This window comes from Macaca fascicularis, chromosome 1, assembly GCF_037993035.2.
Source record: "Macaca fascicularis isolate 582-1 chromosome 1, T2T-MFA8v1.1".
In the NCBI taxonomy this organism is placed as follows: domain Eukaryota; kingdom Metazoa; phylum Chordata; class Mammalia; order Primates; family Cercopithecidae; genus Macaca; species Macaca fascicularis.
Window position 1 is genome coordinate 84,133,351 of NC_088375.1, and position 12,261 is coordinate 84,145,611.

Consider the following 12,261-nt stretch of genomic DNA (forward strand, 5'->3'; position numbering starts at 1 on the left):
GGCAGATCATGCATGACTTTATAGGTCTTGTAAAAGAGTTTTGAATTTGTCCTGAAAGCCAAATGAAGATTTTAAAAACATTTATAGACAGAGGGATAACATGATTAATTCCGCATTTTAAGATGATCCCTCTGGCTGCATTTGAACAGGGCTGAGTAGATGCTGGGAGATGTTAGAAGACAACTGCAGTGTTCCAGGTCACTGACGATGGCAGCTGGGCTGCAAGTAGTGGTGGTAATGAAGATGGAGAGAGGTGCATGGATTCAAAAATGCTAATGGGCAAATCTTTTTGTAGATTCTCAGTGGTTACGAGTGAATGTGACTTTTGGAACTAGCTTAAAGTAACTCAGAACCAAATCTATATATAAAAAAAGCCATGTATGTGCTTGCATATTTGCTCAATCTGGCTTTGATAGCTTTCTTTAGAGCTCCAGAAGTGTGTTAGGCAGTGGCATATCATTCAAATCAATGTATGGCTGACCCAACATGACTACTTTGAAATACAGATTTCTTCCTCCCTAAGCAGAAATAAAATTCAACTGTATTCTTCAGCACAGTCCCTGCTGTCAACACATGAAGGCACTGAAAGACAAACAGTGCTCAATTAAATATGTGTAAAATGAGGTACTATTTAAGTGTGACAAGTAAGCCTTAAGAAATATAAGAGAGGCCGGGTGTGGTGGCTCATGCCTGTAATCCCAGCACTTTGGGAGGCTGAGGCGGGTGGAGCACTTGAAGTCGGGAGTCCGAGACCAGCCTGACCAATACGGTGAAACTCTGTTTCTACTAAAAATACAAAAATTAGCTAGGCGTGGCTGCGCGTGCCTGTAATCCCAGCTACTCAGAAGGCTGAGGCGGGAGAATCCCTTGAACCCGGGAGCTGGTGGTTGCGGTGAGCCGAGATTGCACCACTGCACTCTAGCCTGGGTGACAGAGAAAAAAAAAAAAAGAATGTAAAAGAAAAAATGCACAAAATACTTACCCAATTCTAGGCAGAATATATTGCAATCAACCTTTCACTAGGTCTATACCAGGCCAAATAACTTACCTGCTCAATACCATACCACTGGATGGTATGGCAATAAATAAAATCCATATCACTGGATGGTATGGTAATAAATAAAATCCATACCATTGGATGGTATGATACTTCAGAGAGGCTCGGTAATTTGTACTGTTTCCCCTAAAAATATAACTTAATGGAAATTATAATTCTTCAAAACTTTTTAAACAGAAGGTATGCATATCGACTTGAATTAAATGAAAATATAGAAAATAATTTTCATAGATCAATTTATTTAGAATTACAAATATTAAGAATAGAAGATTTATGCATTTCTTAATTAACATAACAGTTTAGCTAAATATAAACTCTGCACTAAAGTTTTGCAGTGGCACAATACCAACAAAGAATACAGAAGCCTTTTTAAACTATACAAAAATTCCAAATGGAAAATAATCTTGTTTATTATACATTAACATATAAAAAGTCTCATTTTATGAGACATCTAAAGGAATTAAAACCACCTCTACAGCTATATCTTAAACTCCAAATTTGAAAAAAATTTATTATATTTTGACTTTATAATATTCTATATTAAAATGAAGAAAATTCCAAATACATACTTTTTACAAGATTAACATTTTAGGCAAGGTTTTCCTAAAAAAGAAAAACAACCCAAACAAGCCTTTCTTCTGCATTTCACAGCACTGGTTATTATATTTGTTTTCTTTATAAAATCTTTTTACTTTATAAATTGTGTACTGTTGGATTTTAACCAGTAATCTGGTTTAAAAGTTGTGCAAATAAACAAAAAAAAAATATGAAAATAGTGTGTTATCAGTCTTTTTTTTTTTTTTTTTTAAATAAATCTCATAACAATGCACTTTTGACCTGAACTGACGGGAAGACATGCCAAATCCATTTGCAGAAATTTAGCATTTTGCACCTTTCTTCCTGTTCCTTCATTTTCTTTCAACAAACAGCAAAGGTTTCTTTTATATAAGTTATGATAAATTAAAATATTTATTATTATAAAATGATCTATAGAACCATGTCACATTGCAAGTATATATAACATATACTTGTATAGTCCACATTTCCCATCTATATTTCAGTGGCTTCCTTAAAACTAGGACTTCCCACACCTCATGATGTTATCTTTTGAAGACTGAGATGGTGATCAACTAAATCAAGTGGAGTTGTAATTTTCTGGATGGAATTTCCACACTGCCACCGACATGAACAAAAAGACCAGGTTTCTTCATACTCTCCATTGCAGCAGTTGTCTGCATGTGTTGCGGTGAATTCATGCACATTAAAAAAAATGGTCAATGTATTCTTCCACGAAATTATATTATGTTCAGATATTTCAGTTTAAAAATATTTGTGAATATAAACATATGTAACATAAGCAATGCTACTGCATCAGAATAATAAAAGAAAAATAAATATAATGCTGGTCAGCAATGCTGGTTTAAGAAGCAGTACAGTCTATTAAAATGCCTTATTTGGAGATTTAAATTTCCCTTGTTTTCCAGCAGTTAGGTTATTTGGTGTTGGAAGCCTATATAAAGGAAAAGAACTTCTCAAAAACAATGTCCCGTGCAGTTGGAATAATGAAATCTTTACTCAGTCTCTGTTGGTGTTATTTGCTGCAAAGGCATGTAAGTTTCCCATCTGGCTCAGGCCACTCTGAATATGTGCAACATGGATTTCTACATTATTCTGAAAGCAACTAGAGAAAGAAGAAACATGGTTAACTACTTTATTTCAAAAAATTAAGAAATAATTTTTAAAAAAGGAAGAGCTGAATTTTAGTTAGGAAACAGCTATGATAAATCTTAGGGAAGGAATAAATCTCCTATAATACATTAGCCATAATTCTACTTCAGTAGTAGTTGAACAAATATGCTCTAAAGAAGCAAAGGAGCCATGTGGGGCTGGAAGGAGAAGATGAGCCTCTCACTGACTGGGGAAGCTCTACTTCTAAGCTGAACCTCCATGCTAACCCCAAACCTAAATACATCTCTTGATTTCTTTATATACAAAATCCATGTGAAATTTCTATTCTGTCAATAGGCTGGATATAAGTGAAAAGCTCTTAAAAATATATTTAATGGATAAATAATATATGAGTACTTCACAAATATGCATAATTCTTAAAACTTGGACAGAAAATCACTATGAACTTCACATTAAAATGATTAGAGTGTACCTAACAAATTACCTGATATTAGAAGCATCTATTGTACTCTTGATATCATTTAATGAGTCTGTAAGTGATTTGAATTCAAAGGAATTCAGGTCTCCTCCTTCTGCTAGACACTAAAGGGAAAAAAGTTTCAAAATTTAATTGAATTATAGTTCAAATACAGTCATAAAATACCTGATAGAATCAATTAATTAATTTCTTAGCAACAAGTCAGCATGCGTTGCTTTGTGTCAAATTAAGAAAATATTTTCTCTAAGACTTACCTTAATTTGTAACAAAATAGCTGTAAGCCTGGAAATTAAGTCTGTCAGATTTTCATTTTCCACACAGGGCTGTCCTGTTGAGGAATTTGCATGCCGAACAATTTCCTGTGCTTCTTCCTCACACCTGCGTCTCATATCTGTTGGCTGATCTGCAGGCTGGAGCCCCTGGTCTGGAGCAAGCTGAATACAGATGATTGAAGCATGAGATGCATGTTCAAGAAGCCATGATTATTTCTGTATGTGTTTCTGCCCTCTTTTCAGATTTTAATTTTTATAAAACTAGCATTTAAACTAAAATGGTACTTTTACCTTACAAGTTTTTTTCTTTAACAGTTTCGGATTTATTTTCTATTTTTTGTAACTTTTAATTTTGATATAATTTCAAACTTCTAAAAAAAGTTAAAAGAATAAAACAAAGAACTCTTGATAACATTTACTCAGATTCACTGTTTATGTTTTACTACATTTGATCTGCCATTTGATCTCTGTGAATGTATAATTCTTCCCATTAGTAATTTAAGAATAAGTTGCAAACATTGTGCCTCATTACCTCTAATCAATCCAGTTTGTATTTCCTTGGTATTTTTGAAGAGTACGAGCCAATTATTTTGTGTAATATCCCCCAATGTGGGTTTGTCTGTTTCCTTATGATTAGACTGAAGTTACGCATTTTTGGGCAGAAATACTACAAACATGGTGCTGGGTTCTCTGGTATCTTTATTAGAAGGCACGTGATGTTGACCTGTCCCATTACTGGTGATGTTCTCTTTGATCAATTGGTAAGTGTCTGCCAGATTTCCCTACAGTAAAGGATTTCCTTTTTGTAAGTACTAAGTAGTTGTGAAGAGATACTTTGAGGCTATGTAAACATCCTATTTGTCATCAAACTTCTACCTACCAATTTTAGCATCTGTTGATGATTCTTGTCTATATCAATTATTACTATGATGGTTGCAAAATGGTGTTTTTCTCACTCTTAACACTGCTTCTGTATTTATTAGCTGGCATTTTACTACAAAGTAGTTTCCCTTAAAAAATGAATTAGTATGAACCCATACTGATATGACTTTTATTCTATGGGTTATAATCTCTTACTATATTTATTTATTCTGAAGCTCAAATTGTCCCAGATTTGGCCAGTGGGAACCCTGTCAAGCTGGCTCTTTTTGACACGTCCCCATAATTTGGGGGCACATTTTACTTCCTTGGCATAATAAGGTGGGCCAGGCTCATCTTCTTTCTCTGCCCCAGGTCTGGAATCAGTCTCTTTTTCAAGGAGTCCTGCTTTTTAAAATTGGAGAACAGAGTTGAGAGACCAAGATCTGGGTCTAGGTGTGTTCTTTGCTATTAGGGTGTATTGCTTTTGGCCCTCTCAGCAGACATATACACTCACTTATACTTGTATCATAAAGATAAAATAAACCATGAATTCATACTGATTCCCCCTATTCCCATCTAATGCCACAGGGTTCACTCTAGTCTTCTCCCTCTTCATAACTGCCTTCTTCAACAGTGAGAAACCTGGCTTCCATTATCCTCAATTTTTTTTTTTTTTGAGACAGTCTCACTCTGTTGCCCAGACTGGAGTGCAGTGGTGCGATCTCAGCTCACTACAACCTCTGCCTCCCAAGTTCAATATACTTACTTGCTTCTTTGCTGTCCTAGAGTACACAGTAAGAGTTTCAGAACTGCTGCCGGGCGTGGTGGCTCATGCCTGTAATCCCAGTACTTTGGGAGGCCAAGGTGGGTGGATCACCTAAGGTTAGGAGTTCAAGACCAGCCTGGCCAATATGGTGAAACCCCGTCTCTACTAAAAATATAAAAATTAGCTGGGCATGGTGGTACGTGCCTATAATCACAGCTACTGGGGAGGCTGAGGCAGGAGAATCGCTTGAACCCGGAAGGCGGAGGTTGCAGTGAACCGAGATTGCGCCACTGCACTCCAGCCTGGTGGACAAGAGCGAAAATCCATCTCAAAAAAAGAAAAAAAAAAAAAGAGAGAGAGTGTTTTGGATTTAGGATTTTTTAAAATTTTAGAATATTTGTATTATACTTACTGGTTGAGAATCCCAAATACAAAACTCCAAAATCCGAAATGCTCCAGTGAGCATTTCCTTTGAGTTTCACTTTGGCACTCAAAAAGTTTTGGACTTTGAAGCATTTCAGACTTGGGATGCTCAACCTATGCTATGTTCAAGCTATCTGAATCAGTTTTTATCCCCTTCAGTAACAGTAAGTTAATGTCACTCGTTTGAAATATAGTTAGGTTCGTTTATTTCTGTTTGTACTACACTTTAGAGTTTACTTGTATTTGTTGGGGAAATGAACACTCAGAAAAATGTCATTCCTTCTTACTCACCAACTCCTACCCCATTCCCAAATTAGTTTCTAATATATCCTTCCTGTGTTTCCTTTTGAAAAATTAAGCTGATACATATATATACTATTTCTACTTATTTCCTACTCCAAAGGTAATATACTTTGGAATATGTATGTGTATTTTTGTATTTGCTTTTTGCATCTAATAACACATCCTGGAAATCACTCCATATCAGTAAAGTAGAGAGCTTCCTCTCTTACAGCAGCATAATATTCAATTGTGTGGATGTACCATAAATAGTTTCCTATGTGTGGGCATTTATGTTTATTTCTAACATTTTATAATTACCAATACTGCTTCAATGAATAACTGTATCCTCTAATACTTTTGTAAAATTTAAATTAAAGCACACATAAATACATAAAAGTACACAAATCATGAAGTGTACAGGCTAATGAGTTTTCACAAATGAAACATTCTCAAAAATGAGAAGTCAGCAACTAGATTAGGAACCAGAATACTACCAATGCCCCAGACCCCCTGATAATGCCATCTTCCAGTACCACCTCCCTCAGGGTAACCACCATCCTGACTTCTAGCATCAGAGGTTAGCTTTTCAGTTTTATAAAAATGTAATCATACATTATATATTCTCTTGTGTCTGACTTTATTTGTTCAACATTGTATTTGTGAGATCCATCCATGGCGCTGAGTTGTAGTTGAGTTCTTTCATTCTCACTGCTGGGTAGCATTTCCATTGTGTAATTATACCATGTTTATCATTCAATTGTAGTACTGATGGGTATTTGGGTAGTTTGTGATTTCTGGCTATAATGAACAGTGATGCTATGAATATTCTAGTATATGTATTTTGGTAAATACATGTTGATGTATCTTTTTGGTATATATTGAGAAGTAGAATTGCTTAGTCATGGTGTACTCTCTGATATGTTCTTTATTACTATAACTTCTATATTGTAGTTCCTTAAGAGTTTTGAGAGGATTACATCACTTTACTTCATTAGGAAAGGAGCCTATCACAAATGGCCTTGGGTACTACAAAAAGATTGATGAGCAACCCGTTTCTGCATGTACCATTGGCTTTGTTATGTGTCATCCTGGACTGCATAGTCTGCATGTCTTGTGAATAGCTGCTAGTCTAGGGGAGAAAATCTATTTACTAATACAATGCATATTGTTATGTGGATGACTGACAACCATTAGGAAAATAAGCCAACTGTTTAAAAATCTGATACTGCTGGGCGCAGTGGCTCACGCCTATAATCCTAGCACTTTGGGAGGCTGAAGCAGGCAGATCACCTGAGGTTGGGAGTTTGAGACCAGCCTCACCAACATGGAGAAACCCCGTCTCTACTAAAAATATACAATTAGCTGGGTATGGTAATGCATGCCTGTAATCCCAGCTACTTGGGAGGCTGAGGCAGGAGAATCATTTGAACCCGGGAGGCGGAGGTTGCAGTGGGCCAAGACTGTGCCACTGCACTCCAGCCTGGGCAACAAGGGTGAACCTCTGTCTCAAAAAAAAAAAAAAAAAATCTGATATCACGGCTGAGCATGGTGGTTCACGTCTGTAATCCCAGCACTTTGGGAGGCCGAGGAGGGCGGATCACTTAAGGTCAGGAGTTTGAGACCAGCCTGGCCTATAATATGGTAAAACCCCATCTCTACTAAAAATACAAACAAATTAGCCATGGTGGTGCACAGCTGTAGTCCCAGCTACTCAGGAGGCTGAGGCAGGAGAATCACTTGAACCTGGGAGGCAGAGGTTCCAGTGAGCTGAGATTGTGCCATTGCACTCCAGCCTGGGCAAGAGAGTAAGACTCCGTCTCAAAACAAACAAACGAAAAAAGAATCTGATGTCACAAACAGAGATGGCTTTCCTGGAAACACACAACCTCAAAGTATGCAAATGCAGGAGCATTTTAAACTCACCTGAATCATTTTAATTCTTACTCTGTAGTAGGAAACTCAATTGTTGAACCACTCTCATATAATCACATGTGAATGAAAATTCACAAATAACCCTGTTATCTATGTATTTGAAATTCAAGAATTCATAGTTCTAATGCTAATTTAAGGTTTAAAAGAGAAGGCAACAAAATTGTATAGCCAGCATGATCAGAACTTTATGAGAAAAAGCATGTATTGTTTAAAACAAAACAAAACACCAAAAAAGACTAAGGAGAAATAGACCAAAATTTGCTCTTTGGGGCTGGGCACAATGGCTCACGCCTATATCTCAGTACTTTGGAAGGCCACGGTAGGAGGATCGCTTGAGCCCACGAGTTTGAGACCAGCCTGGGCAACATAGCAAGACTTCATCTCTACAAAAATAAACTGGGCATGTTGTGCACCTGTGGTTCCAGCTACTCAGGAGGCTGAGGTTGGGGGAGAGCTTGAGCCTGGGGAAGTTGAGGCTGTAGTTCACCAAGATTGCAAGACTGTACCACTGTACTCCAGCCTGGTCAACAGAGCAAGACCCTGTCTCAAAAAAAAAAAAAAAAAAAAAAAAAAGAAAGAAAAAGAAACAACAACAAAATTTGGTCTCTGGGGTAGTGGAATTAAGAATAATTAGTTTTCTGGATTTTTCCAAAGTTTTTTGGAGGGCCTTATTTGTATCTTGAACCAAAAAACTCAAAATTGACAGCTTTCTATGTATAAAGCACTCTTCAACACTGATGCTGGGAGGAGTAAGAAACTTCATATAATACAGTTTTGCTAAAGGACTTTATGAAGATATTGGCTTGGTATGGATTTTCTAAAGTGTGAAGGTAAAAGGATTAAGCTTTAAATAAAAATATGGAGGGAAATCTATACATATCACTTACCTCATAGCAATACTGTTGAACTTTATGCAAAACTTTGTTTAGGTCCTTGTTCAGCTGTTCAAGCTCTAGAACAATTGTTGCATATCTCCGCTGAAATTCAATGCTGATGGGCATGGAATATGATTTCTGAGAAGAGAGAAAAATCAGATCGTGGTAAGAGTTTGTTTTTTAGCAATGCAATTTCAATGATCTAAAAGATTTGACTTATCTAAAAAGCAAACTAAAGGTTATTAAATTTGTTCTAATTGTTATAGTTCTTGTCTGTGATAATGGTATTGTTATTTAGGAGACTGTCCTTGTTCATTGGAGCACCATGATGTCTGCCATTTGCTTTTTTGAAAAGGAGATTTTCTATAGAGATAAGTTAAACGGAGCAAAATGTTAATTGATAAACATGTATGCGATGTTCGTTATATTCATCTTTCAACTTTTTCATAGGATCGTTAGTTGTTAAATCGTATGTCCTCATTTGAAGCATTCTAGTTATTTAAACCAATTGATGCCGTACCTGGAATCAATTCAGTATAGCATAATGGTTTAAGAGCATGGGTGTTAGAATCAGATTATATATGTTCAAATTCCACCTCTATCACCATCTAGCTGTGTGATGTTAAGGAATTTCCTTAATCTCTCTGTGCCTCATGTTCCTCAACTGCAAAATGGGGATTATAAGAATATCTATCTAGTGAGGTTGTTGCAAAGATTAAATGAGATAATACATGCTAGCACAGTGCCTCCCACATAGAAAATGCTCAATGAATATTAACTTTTTATTGTGTCATCATTCCATATATGCTCCTTACCAAGGAGCATTATCAAATTATCCATTAACCAAAGTTAATGGACTTCGACGCCATTTCCTTCCCTCTCTTCACAGTACTTCCAATAAATTATACTCTCCTTTTCATTCCTGCTAAAAATGCTGGCAATGAAACCTCTCTAGTCAAGGAAAATTTAACCACATTTCTTTTTTCAGGGGATTTCTGAAAAAGCACATTGTCATGTACTAAGGAAGCAAAGTTGCTCCTTTTAATAAGTATAGGTAATGGCCGGGCGCGGTGGCTCAAGCCTGTAATCCCAGCACTTTGGGAGGCCGAGACGGGCGGATCACGAGGTCAGGAGATCGAGAGACGATCCCGGCTAACACGGTGAAACCCCGTCTCTACTAAAAAATACAAAAAAATAGCCGGGCGAGCTGGCGGGCGCCTGTAGTCCCAGCTACTCGGGAGGCTGAGGCAGGAGAATGGCGTGAACCCGGGAGGCGGAGCTTGCAGTGAGCTGAGATCCGGCCACTGCACTCCAGCCTGGGGCACAGAGCAAGACTCGGTCTCAAAAAAAAAAAAAAAAAAAAAAAGTATAGGTAGGGAAAGAAAACTTTCCTAGACCTAGGGAGGAACTACTTTATATAGATTCCAAATCACAGAATTATAGACTGAGCTAACAGAAACCTCAGAGATCATCTAGTTAAGCCATACCATTTTACAGCGGAGAAAATTGAGGACTAGAAAAGTTAAATGACTTAACAGCACACACTATTAATGATGTGTTGATTACTTAATGATGACAACAACAGATATACTAAATAGAGCTGACTAATGTGCCATGCACTAAGTGTGATTTTGTTGTTGTTTTGGGGATGGCGTCTTGCTAGCCCAGGCTAGACTCGAACTCCTGGCCTGAAGCAATCCTCCTGCCTCAGCCTCCCAAGTAGCTGCGACTATAGGCATGTGCCACCACACCCAGCTTGTTCTAAGTTTTTTTTTTTTTTTTTTTTGAGACAGGGTTTCACTCCCATCACCTAGGCTGGAGTGTAATGATGTGATCTCTGCTCACTACAACCTCTGCCTCCTGAGCTCAAGCAATCCTTCTGCCTCATCCTCTCGAGTAGGTGGGACTACAGGCACCAGCCACCACACCTGGCTAATTTTTGTATTTTTAGTGGAGATTGGGTTTCACCATGTTGGCCAGGCTGGTCTCAAACTCTGACCTCAAGTGATCCACCTGCCTTGGCCTCCCTAAGTGCTGGGATTACAGGCGTGAGCCACTGCGCCTGGCTTGTTTTGTTGTTTAGAGACAGGGTCTCACTCTGTTGCCCAAGCAGGACTGCAGTGCAGCCTCAAACTCCGGGACTCAAGGGATCCTCCTGTCTCAGCCTCCCAAGTAGCTTGGACTACACGCATGTGCCACTATGCCTGGCTAATGTTCTAAGTGTTTTTAAAGGATTTCATTGAATCCCCACAATAACCCTATGAGAAAGATATTATTGCTTATTGTCTCCCTTTTACATATGAGGCCCATGTACCACAGCCAGTAATTGGTAACCTTGTGGGATCTGAAGCCAGTTTGCATCAGTTAGAATTTCTCTGCTACTATGGATCTGAAGCAGTAAAAGAGAAAGAGGGGAGGGAATGCCACAGTGGGAGTAGGGAAGGGATAAGTTCCACATAGGCCTGGAATCATATCCAGGACATCCTACTTTTAGTTTACCATTGGTGCTTCCTGAATTGCTTCCTCTTCGTAAACCTCAGTTTTTGTGAAGTTAAAACCATTGGATCATCTGAAAGATTTTCTATAAGAATGCAGGGATAATGCAGGACATGCTGAATTTAATTTCATTTCCTTGTTGGGAATTGGGGGTTACTGAGGACATAGTGTAATGTAAATTATAACTAAGTATTTGATCAAGCCTCTTCTCGGGGATAAGTGTATACTTTTGCAGACTCAGAACTAGTTAATCAAAATCAAAATCATTAAAAGCTCTGTATCTCTTAGAGCGAAATTGAGGGTGTCAAGTCTCTATCTTCATCTTTCGTGTTCAACATTTTAATGAATTAAAGATGTACAAAGGGTTTACATATACAGCATTACATCAAAATGTACGAAACTGGGAGATGGCTAATGCATTACAAAATGGGGTGATGTAACTAATGAACCATAAAAAAAAAACTCCAAAACTAGACAGATATATACTTCCCGTCAAAATTATCATCTGGTTATACCTCCAACTTCTAAAAATATTTTTGAGCCCCCGTTTTTGAAGCTGTTCTCAAAGTCTTTATCTTTTTGAATATCCCCCAATGATGGAAAAAATTTCCCTTATCTTCTTAAACATCTAAATAATGAAGGGTTAATATAGAAGAATAAATGTACAAGAATGACCAAACCAATTTTGAAAGAGAAAGACAAATGGAGGTACTTGTACTGGTAGTTATCAAACAGTGTGGTATTGACATGGGAGACAAATACACCAATGGGAGAGAATGGTGGTCAGTCTTTATACTAAATTCCAACATATATGTATATGTATGCCTGGCACATATGCTTGTGTATGAATATATGTATATTAATGTTTGGAAATTTCATATATAATAAAGCTGGCCTTTCAAATCAGTGGGAAAGGATGAACTATTAATAAATTGGGACAATTATATATTTGAGGAAAAAAGTTAGGTCTTTACACTCAAATCATTCACAAAATTTTAGGATGTACTGAAGGTCTAAATATTAAAAGAAACTATAAAAGTATCATGAGAAGACAGGAGAATATGTTTATGAATAAGAGGGAGAGAAGCTATTTTAAACAAGTTACAAAAACCAAAACCAGGAAAAGGAAC

General features: G+C 37.3%; 1 protein-coding gene across 5 annotated transcripts in view; it reads right to left on the bottom strand.

Annotated features, from left to right (window-relative positions):
• Positions 1-1,276: 1,276 nt before the first annotated feature.
• Positions 1,277-12,261, bottom strand: part of LIN9 (lin-9 DREAM MuvB core complex component) — an 88,801-nt gene continuing 77,816 nt past the window's right edge. For all 5 annotated transcript variants that reach the window (XM_045397820.2, XM_065542721.1, XM_045397814.2 and 2 more), the window contains 4 exons: positions 8,648-8,773; positions 3,479-3,658; positions 3,231-3,328; positions 1,277-2,738 (listed from right to left, as the gene is read on the bottom strand). In XM_045397820.2, coding sequence (XP_045253755.1) covers positions 2,633-2,738; positions 3,231-3,328; positions 3,479-3,658; positions 8,648-8,773 — 510 coding nt within the window. In that variant the 3' untranslated portion in view covers positions 1,277-2,632. The remainder of the gene's footprint in view (positions 2,739-3,230; positions 3,329-3,478; positions 3,659-8,647; positions 8,774-12,261) is intronic.